This window comes from Canis aureus, chromosome 15, assembly GCF_053574225.1.
Source record: "Canis aureus isolate CA01 chromosome 15, VMU_Caureus_v.1.0, whole genome shotgun sequence".
Classification (NCBI taxonomy): Eukaryota; Metazoa; Chordata; class Mammalia; order Carnivora; family Canidae; genus Canis; species Canis aureus.
The window spans coordinates 58,508,011-58,528,049 of record NC_135625.1 but is presented as its reverse complement, the minus strand read 5'-3'; the positions used below and the strand labels follow the sequence as shown (position 1 = coordinate 58,528,049).

The window sequence follows — 20,039 nt, the reverse complement described above, 5'->3', positions numbered from 1 at the left end:
CAAGATGGCAGAAGAGTAGGGTCACCAAGTCACCTGTCCCCACCAACTTACCTAGATAACTTTCAAATCATCCTGAAAACCTATGAATTCCATCTGAGATTTAAGGAGAGAACAGCTGGAATGCTACAGTGAGAAGAGTTTGTGCTTCTCTCAAGGTAGGAAGACGAAAAAATAAAGATTCAAAAACGATTTTTTATTTTAAAGAGAGATCAAGCATGATAGGGAGAGAGAGAGAGAGAGAGAGAGAGAGAGAGAGAAAATGAGCAGGGGGGAGGGGCAGAGAGAGAAGCAGACTCCCTGCTGAACAGGGGCTCATGGGATCATGACCTGAGCGGGAGGCAGATGCTTAACTAACTGAGCCACCCATTCACCCCAGATGTGACTCTATAGCATCATGCATTGGGCATTTGGGAAACATTGGTTCACTGAGTTTTTCAGATCTCCCAAATGCTATCACATTTCATTATACAATAACTTAAAAAAAAATCACGTTTATAAATATCCCCACAGAAATATCCTCATCAGAAAAAGTTTTCAACATTGAGAAGCTGTCAAGTTCATGTGGATGCATGAAAGTTTTCTAAAATTTTAATTGTTGTGTGAAAGTTAGAATTTCATCATTGGCAACAAACAGTGTCAGTTGTTTTCCTTTGAAATGACAGAACCATTTGGATCATTTCTGAGAAAGCGCCCGCCAAATGCCTCTGTCTGAATAACCAGAGCGTGGCAGCTGTTCTTTCAAGTAAAGATGGTGTTCTATGAAAATAGCAGCTCATTCAGCTTGCCGCTCACACCAGCACTCTTCTGACTTCATTCTGCCAGAAAAGTGCTTTCTGTGTGCTTTCCATTTTGTCACACAGGATATTAAAAGTAAAACAGTATTTCATCTTTCTCCTGGGACACAGCTCTCGTCTCATTACTGCTCTTCTTGCCTCCCCTCCCATCCACTCTGCAATTAGAAATACATTTTCTAGGTTGTGCCACTGACCGCCCCACCCCACACCTGCCAAGGGTGCCAGGTGCTCCTGTGATAAAGCCTCAGTCCTTAATGCGGCCTACAGATCGCCGATGCCTCCTCCTGCCGGCGTCACCAGTGCGATCCCACTCCCCACCCCCTTGTGCCCTGTTTATACTACCTTCCTTCCCCAAGGAGGAAGAGTTGGGGTATGCAGCTCAGAGAGCTGTGCTCTCTTTTATTTATTTTAAATATTTTATTTATTTGTTCATGAGAGACACATGAGAGGCAGAGACATAGGCAGAGGGAGAAGCAGGCTCCATGCAGGGAGCCTGACATGGGAATCGATCCCTGGGCCCTGGGATCACGACCTGAGTCAAAGGCAGACGCTCAACTGGGGTGCTCTCTTATTCCCTGTACCCATCTCAGTTATTATACATTTGTCTCTGTGGTTATTTAAGAATTTGATTACTGAGACTGGAGACTCTTAGCTCTAGAGCCATACTCTCTGGGTTCAAGTCTCCAGTTTATTTTATTTTTTTAAAGATTTTATTTATTCATGAGAGAGAGAGAGAGGTAGAGACACAGGCAGAGAGAGAGAAGCAGGCTCCATGCAGGGAGCCTGATGTGGGACTCTGGGATCACGCCCTGGCCTGAAGGCAGGCACTAAACCGCTGAGCCACCCAGAGATCCCCTCAAGTCTCCAGTTTACCACCTACTAGCTGAGTGACCGTGAATGTGTCACCTGTCTCAGATTCCTGATCTGTAAACCAGGCAAACAATAACAATGAGGATTTTAATAATACTACCTATTTCTTAGGGTTTTGTCTTAAATTAGCCCATAGTAAGCATCATCTGTATATTAGCCGTCAATACGAGGATTATTATATTTGACTGCCCTGCTAGACTTCTCCAGAACAAGAACTATTTTGTCCATGTTGTACCCAGAATCTCCTAATGTCTTGCCTGGTGCATCATAGTTGCTCAATCAATATTTTTGAGATGGTTTTCTTTTATTGTCTGTGAAATTTTGGTTTGATGAAATGCTTGATTTTCTTCAAGTTTGTCAAATTTAAAAAATCAAGTGGTGCAAAGGGTTTATAAAAACAATACTAAAGTCTCCTGGTCTGCTCCATCTACGGTTTTGTTCCCTAAGAACTACTTTTGATCAATTTTCTCTTGTGGTTACTTTTACTTTCAAAATCTCCAAATGATATGCTCCCAATGCTGTTCTTGATGTATCCGCCTTAGATAGTATCTATTGGCTCATACACTTATTTATCTTTGGTCTCTCCCACCTCCACTAAAACATAAGCTCCATGAAAGCAGTGACTTGGTTGTGTTTCCTGCTGTGTCTGCAGAGCCTAAGACAGAGCCTGATACATTGTAGGTGCTCTGTAAATAACCACTGAATGAGTAGGTGGCCACATCAAGACTTGCTTCTGGAAGTTTCTGTAGATGCTTAGCATTGTGATTGGCATAGTACCGGTAATGCTCAATGGCAGTGAAATCCGCCCTATTTCTATCCTTACTCTTGCACAGCTCTTACCTTCTGTCTCTTCTGTCTGGTCAGTTTCCACACCCATTTTACTACTTACACAGTTGTGACTATGATGGCCCCTCAAGTTGCCATTTTATTTTGTAACATTGTATCACAAGGTCTTAGAGTTCCCACCCCCAAAGGAATTTCCTGTATTGTTTTTGTCTTTATGGACCATAATCTGCAATCCAGAAATCCATAAAGCTCTGAAAACAAAACCAGTTTTTATGGCCTTGGCAGCACAATCTGACCTGATTTAACATGAGGCATGTATCATTTCTATTGATCTTTCATAGTGAGAATGTAAATATTTAAGTACAAAGGGATTAACATGTTTTCATTACAGGGTGCTGCTGCCAGGGCCCATGGGATGATATATGAAATGTAGTATATACCTAGCTTAACTTTCTGAGTAGAGAACATTCTGAAATCCAAAAGCCATCTGGCCCCAAGGTTTAAGACGTGTCTCAGGAGCCTTATGTGTTTGTTACAGAAATATCAGAGAATAAAGACAAGGACAAAGCACATAAATCCAAATCCAAACCCTACCCATCGTGATGGTTTCAGTATAATTCCTTCTACATCTTTCTAGATGTGTAGATCACAACATGTGTGGATCACACATGTTGAAAAAAATCAATGATACCATATATACCGTTTCATAAAATTCCTTTTAAAAATCAACAATGTACCAAGGACATAACTCCTTGTCAGTAGAATGCCTTTCACGCTATTTTCATAGCTGCCCTGTGTTCTGTTACATATGTGTCATAGTTTAACCACCTTGACCCTTTCGATCTTCTTCAAAGTGGCCCCTGAAAAGGATTCTGCAAAATCCCCAGGGTTCTGGGCACTAGTTTGAAAACCACCAATCTGTCTCAGTATCTTCATTTTGCTGTGAAGGAATGAGTCTCAGGTTGGGGAATTGTCTTTCCCCTGGGGCCACTCAAATCTCTTGGGCTAGTTTTATTTAGAACATACATCTCCAGATACATATATCCCTTAGACCCCTTGTAACCAATGGAGAAATGGACAATGATAGAAAGCTTGTATATGGTTCTACATCATTTCTTTTTTAAAAAAATTTTTTAAAGATTTTATTTATTTGTTCATGATAGACATAGAGAGAGAGAGAGAGAGGCAGAGACACAGGCAAAGAGAGAAGCAGGCTCCATGCCACAAGCCTGACTTGGGACTCGATCCCGGGACTCTAGGATCGCGCCCTGGACCAAAGATAGGCACTAAACCTCTGAGCCACCCAGGGATCCCCTTCTACGTCATTTCTATCACATGCATAGATTCATATAAACGAGCACCGCAGTCAAGATAAAGAACTATTGTTTGTTGTGAAAGATTTCCCTCATGTTACCCCTTCATAGGCATATCCGCACAGACCACCACCACCACCATCACCACTACTTCTTATCCCTAACAACCACTAATTTGTTCTCCATCCCTATAATTTTTGTCATGTAGAGAATGTTATAACTGGAATCATACAGTGTGTGACTTTTTCAGATTGGTTTTTCTTCCTTCAGTGTGATCACCTTGAGATCTATCCAAGTTGTTGTGTTTATCAGTAGTTTATTGCTTTCAGAGCTGAGTAATATTCTAAGGTATGGATGTATCATAAGTAAGAAATGTGGGTCGTTCCCAGTTTTTGGCTATTACAAATAAAGCTGCTATGGTTGACATACAGATTTTTTTTTTTTTTTTTTTGGTGAACAGAAGTTCCCATTTCTCTGGGATAAATGGCGTGAGTGTGATTGCTGGGCCCTAAGGAGAATGCATATTTAGCCTTTTAAAATACTGCCAAACTGTTTTCCAGAGTGTACCATTTTACATTTCACCAGCAGTGCATGACAGATCCAGTTTTTCCACATTTTTGCCAGTGTTTGGAATTGTCACTATTATTTGAGTTGTTCTAATAGATATATACTGGTATCTCATGATTTTAATTTGTATTTGTTGACAAAGGTTCTCTATTTTCTTTCATTCACCTATGTGCCTATGTTTCCACCAGTGCCACACTCTTGATTACTGCAGCTGTCTGGTAAGTCTTGAAATCAGCTAAGAGTGGTTTCTCCTCCTTGATTCTTCTATTCATTAGACTTCTGCTGATATGACCCCGTCTGGGAGAAGAGGAGTGCCTGGTTACTCCACGCGACCTCCACGCTCAGTGAGGGGGTGGCCTCATTACCAATGGATAGTCAGGAAAGTTCTCATTAGATCTCTTCTGATCTAATGAGGCTAACAAGAGGTGCCTTGTTATGTGTGGGGCTAGGATTTCAGACTCCGCACTTTGACATGTTACCGGGGAGTGTTGCTTTGGTACATCTGGGTGAGGGTAGAAGTCTAGGCTTTTCACTTGGGCTTTGCTGGCATGAGTGGTCATGGGATCACAGTTTTTTTTCCATGGTGTTTGGCTGGATTAGAGTGATTATTACCTGAAAGTCTTCTTTCTTGCTAGCCTGCCCCTTCTCTGATCCCTTGACTAGAGAGAACAGAATTTATTTGGGATTTTTTTCTTTTTTTTTATATTTTTTTTCTTTATTTATTTATGATAGTCACACACAGAGAGAGAGGCAGAGACACAGGCAGAGGGAGAAGCAGGCTCCATGCACCGGGAGCCCGATGTGGGATTCGATCCCGGGTCTCCAGGATCGCGCCCTGGGCCAAGGGCAGGTGCCAAACCACTGTGCCACCCAGGGATCCCCTTGGGATTTTTTTCTATCTGCCTATCTTGCTGGCTTCTGTAGAATATAGTAAGCAAAAGAAACCCCAGAAAACTCACCTCTGTCTTTCCTTAGACTCTGAGATTCCTAGAGGGCCTGTCTTCTTCTCTCTTCCTTGCAGAGTCTTCCAATATTTGTTGTCTGCATAATGTTCAGGGTGTTTAGTTTTAGCTTAGTTTCCTAAAGTGGGATTACAGGGTCAAAGGATATGCAAATGGCCTTTCAGACAGATTGCACTAATTTATTGCCTTGCATGTGTTCCATGGGCATGCTGCCTGTCTGCACCTGCCACTCAGGGCTTGAGGAGGGAAAAAAAAAAGCAAGCCTTGAAAGACATTCTCCCTCCTATACTTTTACATTCAAAATAATTATATAATATATATTTTTAAAGATTTTATTTATTTGAGAGAGGGCAGAGCTAGAGAGGGAGCACAAGTGGTAGGGGGTGGGGAGTGGCAGAGGGAGAGGGAGAAGCATCCCAGGACCTCCATCCCAGGACCTCTGAGCTGAAGACAGATGCTTAACTGACTGAGCCACCTGGGTGTCGCTAATATTCTATTATAATTTGCAGAGGAGGGCCCTGGGAGCCTGACTTAAATCTCTTCCCCAGGGTCACACGTGGTAAATGAGAACTGGGATCCTGGCTCAGGCAGTTTGGGTCTGTACTCTGCTCTTAACCATCAAGATGTGCTGTTCCTCTATCTGCCCCTCAGTGACTCCTGGGCCCTGGAACATGCGAGGACGGCTACACCACCCACTGACGGGGAGACACAGCAAATCCGGGAGGGGATGAAGAGTAGAATGAGAGGTGGGCAGGGGGAGGAGCAGGAGAGGGGAGGCCCGTGTTGGGGCAGGGGCTCCCCTGGCCTCGAGTTCATCTGGCTAGAGAAGCAGAATCCACATTGGTCGTTCTCTTTGCAGTTTTCGCTCTGAATCCTTCAGCTCTGCTCTGTGGCTCCTAAGTTCAGCCTTCAGAACTTTGCCCAGGTGAGTCTGGACTCCATTGATTCTGCGCTTTTGGGATGGGGGGCTGCGGCCAGGCTCTGGTGCTTAAGGAACCCAAGCATGATCCTTCCTACAGGCCTAGTTACAGTCCAGCTGCTTCCACTGCCTTGGGTTCAAGCAGCATCTGCTCGGCTCATCTGCTCTGGCTGCCTTCACCCTGCTGCCTCCCGAGGTAAAGTTAGATTTTTCACGGTGTTCTCAACAGCAATAGTTCTAGTTTGATGATGCACAGGAACCACCTGAGGGGCTTATTCAAAAGACAGCCTGCAGACAACGTGGGAAATTTAACACTGATGGGATATTTGATATTAAGGAATTACTGTTGCATTTTAGGTGTGACAATGGTATCACATGCGTGTGTATTTTACACACATATATATGATTATCTTTTAGAGATACTGAAATATTTTGAAAGATATAATAGGTGTGGGATTAGCTACAAAATAGTGTGCGGTGGGTAGGAGAGGCAGGTGAGGGTACTGATGATGCGAAATGCAGCAGGTGATGCTCAGTGGCCTGTCTACAGGGGTTCCTTATATTTGTCCTCTGCACTTTTGCAGGTGCTTTAATTTTTCCATAATAAAAAGTAAAATCAAAGAGAAGCATCCTTTTCTTTCTAGAAGGTACATCTCCCGGGCACCTCAGGTGGGTACATGTGGGGATCTGCCTTCACATGGGGAAAGCTGTGCTGCCAAGCTAATTAACGGGAACGAAGGTGCCACAGCAGAGTAACCCCTGAACCAGGAGACACTCCTCTGCTCCTTACCCCTCCACCAAATAAATGGGGAAGGCAGCCATTCTCAAGGCAAAGGGGAAATACTCATGTCTGGCCCTGTATCTCCAGGGCCAACCTGGGCCATGTTGGAAGTTGACCTTTAGCCACTGAGTACTTATCTGCGTCTCCTCTTTTGAAAGTAAAGTGTTTTTGAAGATAGTTCGTGTTAGGATGGTGGGCATGACACTTAAGTCATTTCTAAAACGATTCCGTTTTTACAGTGACAAGGAGTGTTTGGTGTGCTTCGTAGACACCCTGGGAGTTCGTGTCTGGGACCCTCCAAGGCCTCTAGAAACGTCTCCCAAAACTTCTGCTCACTGTGGGGTAAGGTACTTTCCTTAGAGAACAAAGTTACCGCTTCCTGGTGGGGCCCCAAGGTCGTGGCCCTGGGCACAGGTGGCTGGGGGAGGGAGGGAGTTTGAGCAGGGCTGGCCGGTGAGGCAGGTTTGTCTTCACCCACAGGCGGGTGTTGATGCAACAGAGCTGCCTCTAGGCTCTGCAGGCACCCAGGGAGGAGTACTGGGAGGGGCTCTTGGCCTCAGGGAAGCCACCTGAGGAATCCCCAAGCCTGAGCTGGTCCTGGGCTTGCCATTCACAAGCCCTGACCAAACAAGGCTGGCCCAGGGGCTCCCTGCTTGAGGGAGGAAGCAGCAAAGAGCCACAGCCCTCGCCCTCCTGCAGATGCCCGGCTAGGACCTGCTGGGACAGTGCTGGGGTAAGTAGGCTTTTCACACCGTATTCTTGGTCTGCTGGATGCTAATGCCTTGTGTCTCTCTTTGATGAACCCACTGTCTTCTCTGTCAGAAAGGGTAGTATGAATTGTTTTGATTTATCTAGGTGTCAAAAGGCAAAGCATGGAGGCCCCGGCCTTGCATTCTGGAGGGAGGGATGATGTTTGGGCTCTAGTCAATAATTGGGAAATATCTTTTGAGCGCCTGCTTTGTGGTTGAGCTGGGCTGGTGATAGAAAAGAAAACATGACATAGTTTTAACCTCATTGAATTTACTGGCTAGTGGGCAACACAAACATTAAGTAATTGCTGATGATTTATATTCTGGGAGTATTTGGTTCACCTGGTGGTGGCTTATGGAAGAAATGGATCCTTACGCTGAGGCTTCAATGACAGGATTATGTTGGGTGCATGGGGTGCTGGGTGGGTAGGAAGACAGTGAGGTTCCAAATCTAGGAAAAGTGTGAACAAAGGTCCTGAGGCAGGAGAGAGCTCTGGGAGAAATCCAGTGTATCTGGAGAGCAGTGTGAAGAGAAACAAAGCTGGACGGGAAGGCAGAGGCCAGATATGCAGCCTTTTGTTGGACAAATCAAGAGTTTTAGCTCTATTCTATGAGAAATAGAGATGATAGAAGAATTAAAGCAGAGAGGGGATCAACCCAGTGCCTGGCAAACAGTAGCTACTCTATACATTATAAAATGAAATAGGAAAAGGGGCCCATTCTGGAGGTGTGGTAGTTCTACCAGAAGGTTGGTCTCTGGGGGCAAATGATTTGGCTTGGCAATGGTAGAGCAGTCCAGAGGGTCTTCGATGGGGATGGATTCTACATGAATACCTTTTTTCCATATAGAGGACCTACAGATTTATTTCATTCTGGCTGACTAAAGGGTCCTGAGGGTCAGCTTAATCACTCTCCTGTTGATGGATATCTAGGTTAGGCCCATTTATTAAAATTATTATATAATGCAATGTTATCAGAAACATCCTGGTGCATCCATTTTCCCATACATCTCTGAGTTTGGATGAAAAGCTGCGGAAATCCTGGATCATGGGTATGAGTAATATAAAATTTGATAGACACTGACAAATTGCCCTCTGAAAAAGCTGTACAAATTTATACATCAACTACTGAGTGTATGAAAATGCTCTCGCTGTAAGAGTCTATACAACCGGAGTATATAATTTTTTAATCTCTTGCCAATGCAATAGGTGGTGAAAAGTGCTATTTCATGTTTTTTAAAATTAGGAGCTGTTCCTATTGGATATTTTTTTTCAAGTTGGATATTAATTAATTAATATGCAACTAAAACCAGTTTAGATACTAAGGTCCTACTCTTACTCTCTCCAATATCTTTGTCTCCTGCAGACCAAGGCTTGGTCAAGATGGCATCTGTGTTTCGCAGCGAGGAGATGTGTTTGTCCCAACTGTTCCTCCAGGTGGAGGCTGCATATTGCTGCGTGGCTGAGCTTGGGGAGCTTGGATTGGTTCAGTTCAAAGATGTAAGTGCTGCATTCTTGGGAGACCAGAGGAAGGTGGGGTGGGAGTAGATATATCTTTCACACCACTTTTTGATAGTGAACTAAGAAGAGCACTGAGCCAGGATAGATGGAATTCTGTGTGGTTCTACTTGTTCTGGCTAAGATCTATGATAACACGGAGCAAGTGACTTGCAAACCTGTTCTTTTCTCCATCTGTAACTCCTCTGTAGGAAAGTTTTGAAGCTCCAGTGCAGTCCATACTCGTTAGTCCATACTCGTATTATACTTTCTTTCCTAAGTAGTATTGTGGAGGCCGAGAAAAATTAAGGCCATTGCCTTTGTCAACAGGGGCCCAGGACCCATGACTGGGTCCTGCAAAGGATCCTCTGAAAAAGGGGGGAATGTGGGACCCAGGAAATCTAACAAGAACCCCCTACCCCTGGACAAGCAGAGCAGGACTAACTCCATTTTGTGCTACACCCCGCCATCTCATGTACAACCCCTCCCCCCCACGACCTGCCTATTGTTTAAGACACTCCGTCACCCTAGTTTAGCTATTAAGAACACCCTTATCAGAAACTAGCACACTTAGGAATGCGGGACCTCTGACCTTTAACCAGCCAAGGAATGAAAACCCCTCTTTTGCCCACCGAACCTGTGTGGGGATTCTAACCAAATAATAGGCTAGTTCAAATGGTCACTATAAGGTGAATCGTAATTCAGTTGGCCACCTGCGTGTGGACCAATATGACTGTGCAACTTTTTGCATATGTTACAATCTCTTTGGCCACTGGCCCCTATAACACTGCTGTGCTTCCTAGTCTCGGGGTCCAAGTCCCTGCTCTGCTGTGTGGAGTATACTTGGACCCAAGCTTGAGCTTGTAAATAAACCCTCATGTACTTGCATCGGTGTCGGCTCCTTGGTGGTTTCTCAGATTCACAATCTTGGGCACAAAGAATCCGATATCTCCAATGGGCATGTGGATTACCAAACCTTGTTCTGAGAATAGAGACCAATGTTTCTTAACTAGTCTGAGGACAAAGTATCCTGGAATGCACAGTCTCCCTATGGTGATATTCTAGGGCTGGACAGTCTGGAGAGTGATGTTGGGATCTTATTTCCCAGAGGTGGTTTAGATCCTTACCAAGCTTTTTTGAATCCGATTTAGAAAATTGGACTCTTTACTCCTTTTCTTCCTCACCAAGATCATGGTCAAAACTAAGCTCCTGCGGGAAGGATCACATCTTGTTCTTTTCATCCTTAGTTCCTAGCATAGGACCTGAGGTGAGGCAGTTCCTCAGTAACATTGATTGGGCAGGATGCCGAATTTTTGTTGGTGATTGTGATAAGGTTGCATGGAACTATGCAAATTTAAGATCCTGTCACATTCAAGACTATTGAGGATTTCAAGGCTCATTTGGATGTAAATGCAGCTAAAAGCAAGGGAACCTCATCTGTGGGAGGATTATCTTTTAGAATTGTATGAAGGCCAGAGTTGAGGCATATGGGAGATTACATGAAAGAATATCAAGGTTTAAAAAAAAAAAAAGAATATCAAGGTTTTGCCTGTAACTCACTTGTCTTGTACATGGAAATATCTGTTCCTAAAATGAAGCTTTGTGCAGTGGCGGTTCTGTATCCAATGAAGTTTATACGAGGTGTGATTATTGCTAATTGAAAATTATTCCTAAAATGATTCCAGCAACATTTTCCAGCACACACACCCCCACAAAAAATCAAAACACAAAACCAACAGGAGTACGTTGGTGGCTGTTGCTACCAATATGTGTTTTGTGGTTTCTCCCCGCTCTAGTTAAATGTGAATGTGAGTAGCTTCCAAAGGAAGTTTGTGAATGAAGTCAGAAGATGTGAGTCACTGGAGAGAATCCTCCGTAAGCCAATTTTCTGTTTACTTTTTAAGTGTGAATGGTGGGGAGGTAAGTGGTCTGCTGGGCTGGATTATAACAAATATGTTCCTATTTGTCTAGAGACAAAGTGGGGCAATGAGGGTTGGGATCCAGATGCTGTGGCATGTCCCTGGGGCAATTCAGGCAGCTGAGGCTGTTGAAAATCCCAGGTCTGCTGGGACCCATTTCTTAGGTGAGAAAACACCATCACCTTGGGTTATCTGGTGGGGTTTCATCCCACAGGTTTTCTGGAAGATGAGATGCAAAATGAGATTGTGGCTCAATTGCCAGAGAGGCCCCCACCAACCCCTCTTCCACGGGAAATGATTACGCTGGAGGTAGGTTCTTTTCTATGTCTCCCAAGGCAGTCCTGGAGGAACTCAGCCCACTTTGAGGAGTGGTTTCCTTTGTGGGCATAAAATTCTTAGAGGCAGCAAAGTCTTGTTTCTATGGTGGTCATGAACAAGACTTAAGCTGCTGGCATTATGGGGTGTTCTTCTTTTTCTTTTTTTTTTTCTCTTTTTGTTTTTGTTTTTTTTTTTGTTTTTCTTCGTTTTCTTCTGTCTTTCCTTTACTATTGTCACCATACTGTGCATTACATCCCAAGGACTTATTTATCTTAACAACTGGAAGTTTAGACCTTATGACCACCTTCACCCATGTCACAACCCCAAACCTCCATCACTACCAATCTGTTCTCTGTATCTGTGTGGTTTGTTTTTTGTCTTTTTAGATTCCCCATATAAGCTAGATCATGAAGTATTTGTCTGTCTCTGCCTGATGTACACTTAGCATAATGCCCTCAAGGTCCATCCATGCTGTTGCTGTGGCAGGATTTCCTTCTTTCTATGGCTGGGTGATATTCCACTGTATACATACACTGTATACATAAAGACAGGAGTCTTTATCCATTCATCTGTTGATGAACACTTAGGTTGTTTCCCTGTCCTGACTACTGTAAATTCAATGAACATGCACTACAGGTATCTTTTCGGGATAGAGATTTTTTTTTTTTGGATAGAGATTTTATTTCCTTCGGATAAATACCCAGAAGTGAAATTGCTGGATCCAGTGGGAGGTTACCTCATTATCTGTCTGGTAGGAGATAGCTTTGCGCAGTGGCAGTATCCTAGCCAATGAGGTAGCCAATGAGGTTTATCCGAGGTGCGATTATTGCTAACTGTCTGGTGGAAGATAGCTGTTGCTTTGAATCCATCCTAGACCGAAGCTTCTCAGATTGGCTTCTGGAATCAACTGTGCCAAGGTTAGCTGCCTTCTTTAGCCAAGGACATTATAGCTGGCAGGCCTCTCTGTTACTTTTCCTCTCTACTTCTTTATATAAAACATTGAGTGCTCGCCATGCACAAGATACCTTAGAAAGAAACAAAACATGGCCATGCCCTCTAGAAGCTTCTAGAGGAGGTGATAGAGAAAGGGATGAGGCAATGGGAAAGGATGTCAAAAGGTAGGTAGAACTAGATCCTGGAGGGATTTGGAGATCTTGATTTTAAAAAAAGAATGGGTATTTTATCCTCAGAAGAGGAAGTGGGAAGGTAGGGAAACTTCACTGCCTGAGCCTTATCTCTGGCTGGGTTTGTTTTTTTTTTTTCTTTTAAGATAACTTAAAATTCTTGGAATTTTTGAAGCTGTTAGTAGTATAAATAAAGATACTCTGACAGATATGAGACTGGTAACTTCCCTGGAAAATATTTTGGATCCTGTCATATTAAAGCCTGGATATTTTGGGAGACGTTGAGTTGGTTATAATGTTTCACAGTACCTTAAAAAAAAAAAAAAAATCAACGCATTGAAAAAAAAAATATCAGTGCATCCAAATGAATTTAGTATTGCCTGACTGGTTGGTTTTGAAACTCTATACTCTCATACACTTGTAGTAATAACCAGTTAGATAAGAGGCAATCAGATGTATGCCAAGTCGTCCTTAATCAGTGTGTTTTTTGGATATTATTATTTCTTGTTGTTTTAAGATTATTTATTTTAGAGAGAGAGTGAGTGAGCACGAGGAGGGGAAAGGAGCAGAGGGAGAGTCTTAAGCAGACCCTATGCTGAGCATGGAGCCCAATGTAGGGCTCAATCCCACGACCCTGAGGTCATGACCTGAGCTGAAACCAAGAGTCAGACATTTAACCAACTAAGCCACCCAGGCATCGCTGGATATTGTTTATTGTAAAGATGAAATTAGAATGATGTGAGCTTATGAGTAGCAATATCTGTCTAATCATTATTCAAGGGGACAGATTGATTCAACTGGCAATAGGGTGTTCCTCCTAGGGAGAGGAATCCTTCCAGCAAGAGTACACATGTAGCTTTGGGCTCTTGCCTTGCAGAATTTCTAAAGAGGCTTTCATAATCCTAGAGGAAATATTAATTCAGAAAAAAAAAAATCTAGGGGATCCCTGGGTGGCTCAGCGGTTTGGCGCCTGCCTTTGGCTCAGGCCGTGATCCTGGAGACCGGGAATCGAGTCCCACATTGGGCTCCCTGCATGGAGCCTGCTTCTCCCTCTGCCTCTCTCTCTCTGTCTTTCATGAATAAATAAATAAAATCTTAAAAAAAAAAAAAACCTACCATCTCAGCAAAAACTGCCTTAACTTTTCTGTTTTTAGGTTTTGTTCTTATCAGCTATATGTTTATGTAATTACATGTCCATCGTCCATATTATAATTTTCTACTTTTGCATTTACTATCATATTGTAAACTGTTTATTAAATAATACATGATTCTCCAAAAATATTTTTAAAGGCAGCATTCTTTTTAATAGAATCATGGATAGTAGATAGAGCAAAAGGTTAAGAAATGGGGATTTCATTTTCTCCCTTCAACTTTGTGCCACGATAGTTAGTGTTCAAAATTTAGGGTAGTGATGGGTTCCCTGGTGGCTCAGTTAAGCGTCCAACTTTTAATTTCTGCTCCGGTCATAGCTCAGGGTTGTGAGATCAAACCATGTTGGGCTCTGCACTGAGCATGGAGCCTGCTTAGGATTCTTTCTCTTCCTTTCTCTCTAAAAAACAAAAAAATAGGCTTCAAAATTTTGGGTAGTGATTATCTCTGGGAAGGGAGGGGGTGGGATAAAATTGAAGTCTGGTGATGTGTATGTGGGTTCATGACACAGTTCTCTCCACCTAACATATATAAAATTTTCTATCAGAAAAATTTTCTATCATAAAAATGTTAAAGGGCACACCTGAGTGGCTCAGGGGTTGAGTGCCTGCCTTTGGCTCAGGCATGATCCCGGGGTTCCAAGATTGAGTCCTGCATTGGGCTGCCTGAGGAGAGCCTGCTTCTCTCTGTCTATGCCTGTGTCTCTCATGAATAAGATATTAAAAAAAAAAAAAAAAGTTAAAAGCTCAATTTTGTCTGATATTAATAGGCTTTTGGGGGTTGTGGAGGAGGCAAACTAATATTTGCATGAATATCTTTGTTTTATGGTTTATTTTATTTATTTATTTTTTAAAGATTTTATTTATTTATTCATAGAGACAGAGAGAGAGAGAGAGGCGGAGACACAGGCAGAGGGAGAAGCAGGCATCATACAGAGAGCCTGACGTGGGACTCGATCCAGGGTCTCCAGGATCATGCCCTGGGCTGCAGGCGGCGCTAAACCGCTGCGCCACCGGGGCTGCCCTGGTTTATTTTTTAATCTCTTTGGTAAGAGTATCTCTTAGGTAGATTAAAAAAACATCTATCACAATAATCTCTGTCTTAAAAGACACTAGGTGACCTTAATCCATTTTCACATACTGTGGTTGCTGATTTACTGGCAGTTGTTCTTGTTAATTATTGAATTGATACAGAATTTTTAGAAAATATGTGTAAAATATAAAGAATGATATAGCAAACACGGAGTGCCATCACCCTGTAGGACCTAAAGGGTGACTATACCGTGAGGTTCTTAAAGCCCCTCCTCTAGCCTTTCCCCTTCCTTTCCTACCCCGCATCCCCCTCCTCAACCCCTTGAGATAATCACTTTCCTGAATTTTGCATTTTTCTTTTCCTTGTTTCTTCATAGTTTTATCACACATATAGTCTTCTAAATAGCATATGATTTAGATTTGCACATGTTAGATATACATGAAATTATTGTTTATTCTTTTGCAACTTGCTGTTTTCTTACCTTATTTTTTTAAGACACCATATTGTTTTGTTTCTGAAAGTAAATCCTTGAATATTCCATACTTTATGGAACTTAATCCATTCTTTTGTTGATGGACATTTGGATAAATGAGAAATGAGCTTTTACATTTTTAAATTATTTACCAAATCTCTTTAAAAAGTGGGGGACCACCTGGGTGGCTTAGTGATTGAATGTCTGCCTTCCTCTCAGATTGTGATCCCAGGGTCCTAGGATCCTGTATCAAGTCCTGTATCAAGCTCCCTGCAGACTTCTCCATAAAAATGATTTCACCCAGTGTGAATTTGTGTTCTGATTGTTGATCTTGATGGTGATTTTTCTTACTAGATTTATGCTTGATACTTACTCATTTTGTAGGCTCATTTTGGAAGGAAGATTGTTTTTTTTACCTCTGTTTTTGTCTTCTGGCCTTGTTCTGTTCACACTTCTCTGGATAGCCCTTTTTACTTGCTTGTACCTGGTTCTCCAGACTCCAACCCAGAACTAGTGATTCCTTTTTTTTTTTTTTTTTTATTTCATCGTTACAGTGTGTTTGAGGCAGAAGAGGTTCTCGACATGTAAATTCATTCCAGCTTCCCTTTTCAAGTGTTTTAAATGGAGGAGAGACATGCAATTTGCTGAAATGCCTTGGCTTCCTCAGTAAGCTGATTTCCATCCCCCTAGAGTGTATTCAAATCTTCCCTATTGGATGCAAATGGATCTACCTTATAGTTTTACAATCCTATTGAGTTGGATGGGACAGCCACTCAACTTCCAGTTACATTACAAAAAACTGAATTCTTCTCTTATATTTAGTTATTTGTATTGATGAATGTGCAGTAAGTGTCATAGCACTGTCTGCTTGCTTTCCCTTCTTTTTCCATTCTGCATAGACTCTTCTAGAAAAACTTGAAGGAGAATTGCAGGAAGCCAACCAGAACCAGCAGGCTTTGAAGAAAAGTTTCCTAGAACTGACGGAACTCAAACATCTCCTGAAGAAAACCCAGGACTTCTTTGAGGTTGTTGTCTGGGGACTGTTGATTAAAGGGATCTTACCCACAGAGTCTCAAGTGTCCATTTTGAACACTGGCTGGTTGGAATATGCCTAAATCACTCTTGTTTCTGCCCCATACCAAGGTCATTAGTGAGGGGGAGGGTATTCTGGGTGAAACATGGTGCCAATTTGAACTAAAACAAAAATATTACAGTGCTCATTGGAAAGCTTGTGCCCTGAACACTCAGATAGAAGTGGAAGTCAGAACAAAGCACGACAGTGAGTTAGGGCAGATTTGGGATTTGGGAAATTTTTGATCTGGCAAGGAGCACTCTACTTTTTGAATTCTAGTAACTATTTGTGGAAAATTAAAGTTTCATTAAAAATTGACAAACCAAAAAAAAAAAAAAAAAAAAAAATTGACAAACCTGGGATGCCTGAGTGGCTCAGCCAGTGAAGTGTCTGCCTTGGGCTCAGGTCATGATCTTAGGGTCCTGGATTGAGCCCCACATTGGGCTCCCTGCTAAATAGGGAGCCTACTTCTCCCTCTGCCTTAGCCACTCCCCCTGTTTGTACTCTCTTGCTCCATCAAATAAATAAAATCTTAAAAAAAAAAAAAAAAAAGACAAACCTTTGAGATACAGGGAGCTTTTTTTTTTTTTTTTTTTTTTTTTTTTTTTTTTTTTTTTACAGGGAGCTTTTAAGCTAATTCAAATATGTTTAAGAGAAAGCAGTGGTTTTTTGACTTTCAGACGGAAACCAACCTAGCTGATGACTTCTTTACGGAAGACACTTCTGGTCTCCTGGAGTTAAGAACGGTGCCTGCATATGTGACTGGAAAGCTGGGGTTAGTGTGACTATCCTCAGAAACCCATGTAGATGGGTTTCTGGTCCATAGCTGTGCCTGGAGTGTGATAGATTTCCCTGAGGGTTTAAGTGAGTGAATGAACGAATGAATGAATGAACAAACCCCTGGAATGAGGGCTATTTCATATGATTATAGGCTTCTACACAATAATAAACCCAAGGGTAACCTTTCCAGGTTGGTGGAGTGGGAGATAGTTCACCATTAGCAAAAGGGTAGTACTAACATTCCCAGAGTCTGAAGAATACAATGTTTGTGTTGTTCCTAGGCAGGAAGGATGTGGCAAGGATTATTTAGATGGGTTTTCTCAACTGTTCTCTGCTTCCTTTTCTTGGAAATACTGTTATGGTAATAAAATAGATTCTGAATTGGCTGTTTGAAGTGCAATTAGAAATGAGGTAGTTAGGGATCCCTGGGTGGCGCAACGGTTTGGCGCCTGCCTTTGGCCCAGGGTGCGATCCTGGAGACCCGGGATCGAATCCCACATCGGGCTCCCTGCATGGAGCCTGCTTCTCCCTCTGCCTATGTCTCTGCCTCTCTCTCTCTCTGTGTGACTGTCATGAATAAATAAATAAAATCTTAAAAAAAAAAAAAAAAAAAAGAAATGAGGTAGGTAGAGGATCACGTCCACCACAGGAAGGAGTTAATATGTTAAAATGTGTGGTGATTCAAAACAGTGGGATTTCATTCAATGTCCAAGTAAAATTGTTGCATATTCATTGAAAATACTTGCTCAGAAGGTAATATAGGATTAGCATATGTTGAAAGTGAAAGAGCAATGAAAGTAACCGTTTTAAAGTTAATATAAAGTTTCCATTGGAAATTATCTAGACACCTGGATGGTTTTAAAAGTAGAGATGAACCAAATCGGTATATATGTCTCACTTCTAGCACATTATTTGTAAAAATGCATAGAGCCCAGGGTTGAGCAATTGGAACAGTTCCTTTCTTTAGCTCTGAAGCCATAATGGATAGGCTGTCCTACATCTACTTGTAAAGGAGTGACTGTGTTGTTTCGGGGTGACTGAGGAGTGCTCAACACATCAGAAGAAACAGGAGGCCAACAGGGCCTTGGGACCCCTGGCAGCTAGAGCAGAGTCCTTGAGTTGTGCTCAGGGGGAAGAGGGCCTTCCTCTCGTGGTGGCGCGTCCTCACATCCTTGGGGGCTTCTCCCTGCACCCCACTCCCTGAGCCTCAACAGCATTTCCCTGTGTGACCACCCAGGTTCACGGCTGGGGTGATTAACCGGGAGCGGATGGCTTCCTTTGAGAGGCTGCTGTGGAGAGTTTGCCGAGGCAATATCTACCTGAAGTTCAGTGAGATGGACACGACTCTGGAGGATCCCGTCACGGTGGGTGTTGGGGGCCATGGGGAACTCTCTCCTCAGCTTCCTGGGGCCCTCATGGGGGGGAGGGGGTTCCTCTGAGCCTGGGGATCTTCAGTTCTGTGAACCTAGAATCTATTGCCTTTCTTTTCTCTTCCCCCCAATTTGTTTTTTTTTTTTAATTTTTATTTATTTATGATAGTCACACACACACAGAGAGAGAGAGAGAGAGAGAGAGAGAGGCAGAGACACAGGCAGAGGGAGAAGCAGGCTCCATGCACCGGGAGCCCAACGTGGGATTCGATCCCGGGTCTCCAGGATCGCGCCCTGGGCCAAAGGCAGGCGCCAAACCGCTGCGCCACCCAGGGATCCCTCTTCCCCCCCAATTTGTAAAAAGAAAACCTACAATCTTTTTTTTTTTTTTTTTAAGATTTTATTTATTCATTCATGAGAGACACACAGAAAGAGAGGGGCAGAGACACAGGCAGAAAGAGAAGGAGGCTCCATGCTGGGAGCCTGATGTGGGACACCATCCTGGGTCTCCAGGATCACACCCTGGGCTGAGGTTGATGCTGAACTGCTGAGCACCAGCAGGTTGCCCTACAATCTTTTTTTTTTTTTTTTAAGATTTTATTTATTTATTCATGAGAGACACAGAGAGGCAGAGACATAGGCAGAGGGAGAAGCAGGCTCCCCATGCAGATCCCGATGGCGGACTTGATCCCAGGACCTCAGGGTCACACCCTGAGCCAACACTCAACCACTGAGCCACACAGGTGTTCCAGCTGCTTGCTTTTTAATTCCAAATTGGGCTTATTTCTAAGTGTTGTAATATTCTCCAGAATAGAGGTGAAAAAATTAATTTTCAGTTTCTTTCATGGAAAACAATTTCACAATTGGATGAAATTTAAAATGAGAAGAAAGCTTATTTTTTCTTGTATTTTCTCATCTGTAAGCCATGAGCAGGTTGTGATGATAAACATGGAATCTTTTTTTTTTTTCTTCTCTTGATCTTAGAGAATACAATTTACCTCTATATCACTATGTGTCCCTTATAGATACTATTTTAAAAATGGATGTGAAATCATCACTTTCCACCACCATGTTTTGATATGTAATAATCATGATGTAGAGAGAGTATTTGTATACAGTAGGCATCTGAGAAAAGATGACATTAGCCTGTTGATATTTGAAGGTCACTGAGCAGATGACAGGAGGTCAGAGAAGATTCCTGGTTCTGGTGGATTAGGGGACAAGAAGACCTGAGAGATTCAGGGATCTTTGGACAAAACCTTTGGAAATCCTGTAAAGCAGGCAGCCCCCCAAAGCCTAAATACCCCTTCTCAGCTCCCATGAGCAGCTGCCAAAGAGACGATTCATTTTTATCATCTTTTTAATTGATGCCTAAGATTTCCATTGTGTAGACGTGACCTCGTCTATCTACTTATGGGCTTTGTTTCCAATTTTTCTCCAGAATAGAGACACTGTGATGAGCATCTTCATGCTTGTCATTTTTATTTTCTTTTGGATTACTTGTGAGACGTAAATTCAAGGAAATAGGATTGCTGGCTTAAAGGGTGTGGGGCATTTTCATGACAC

General features: G+C 42.7%; 1 protein-coding gene and 1 pseudogene across 11 annotated transcripts in view; both read left to right on the top strand.

Moving 5' to 3' along the window:
* ATP6V0A4 (ATPase H+ transporting V0 subunit a4) overlaps nt 1–20,039 on the top strand; it is an 84,523-nt gene that overhangs the window by 13,752 nt on the left and 50,732 nt on the right. For 3 of the 11 annotated variants that reach the window (XM_077850079.1, XM_077850077.1, XM_077850076.1), the window contains 12 exons: nt 4,519–4,548; nt 5,944–6,038; nt 6,152–6,217; nt 6,312–6,407; nt 6,796–6,880; nt 7,232–7,334; nt 9,107–9,240; nt 11,034–11,112; nt 11,371–11,465; nt 16,151–16,276; nt 17,004–17,098; nt 18,341–18,467. In XM_077850079.1, the coding sequence (XP_077706205.1) occupies nt 9,124–9,240; nt 11,034–11,112; nt 11,371–11,465; nt 16,151–16,276; nt 17,004–17,098; nt 18,341–18,467 (639 nt within the window). In that variant the 5' untranslated portion in view covers nt 4,519–4,548; nt 5,944–6,038; nt 6,152–6,217; ... (2 more) ...; nt 7,232–7,334; nt 9,107–9,123. Of the gene's footprint in view, nt 1–4,518; nt 4,549–5,943; nt 6,039–6,151; nt 6,218–6,311; nt 6,408–6,795; nt 6,881–7,231; nt 7,335–7,691; nt 7,726–9,106; nt 9,241–11,033; nt 11,113–11,370; nt 11,466–16,150; nt 16,277–17,003; nt 17,099–18,340; nt 18,468–20,039 lie in introns of all 11 variants that reach the window. The other 8 variants (XM_077850075.1, XM_077850081.1, XM_077850080.1 and 5 more) reach the window with 5 other exon arrangements.
* Nucleotides 10,834–10,916, top strand: LOC144285156 (U4 spliceosomal RNA; annotated as a pseudogene).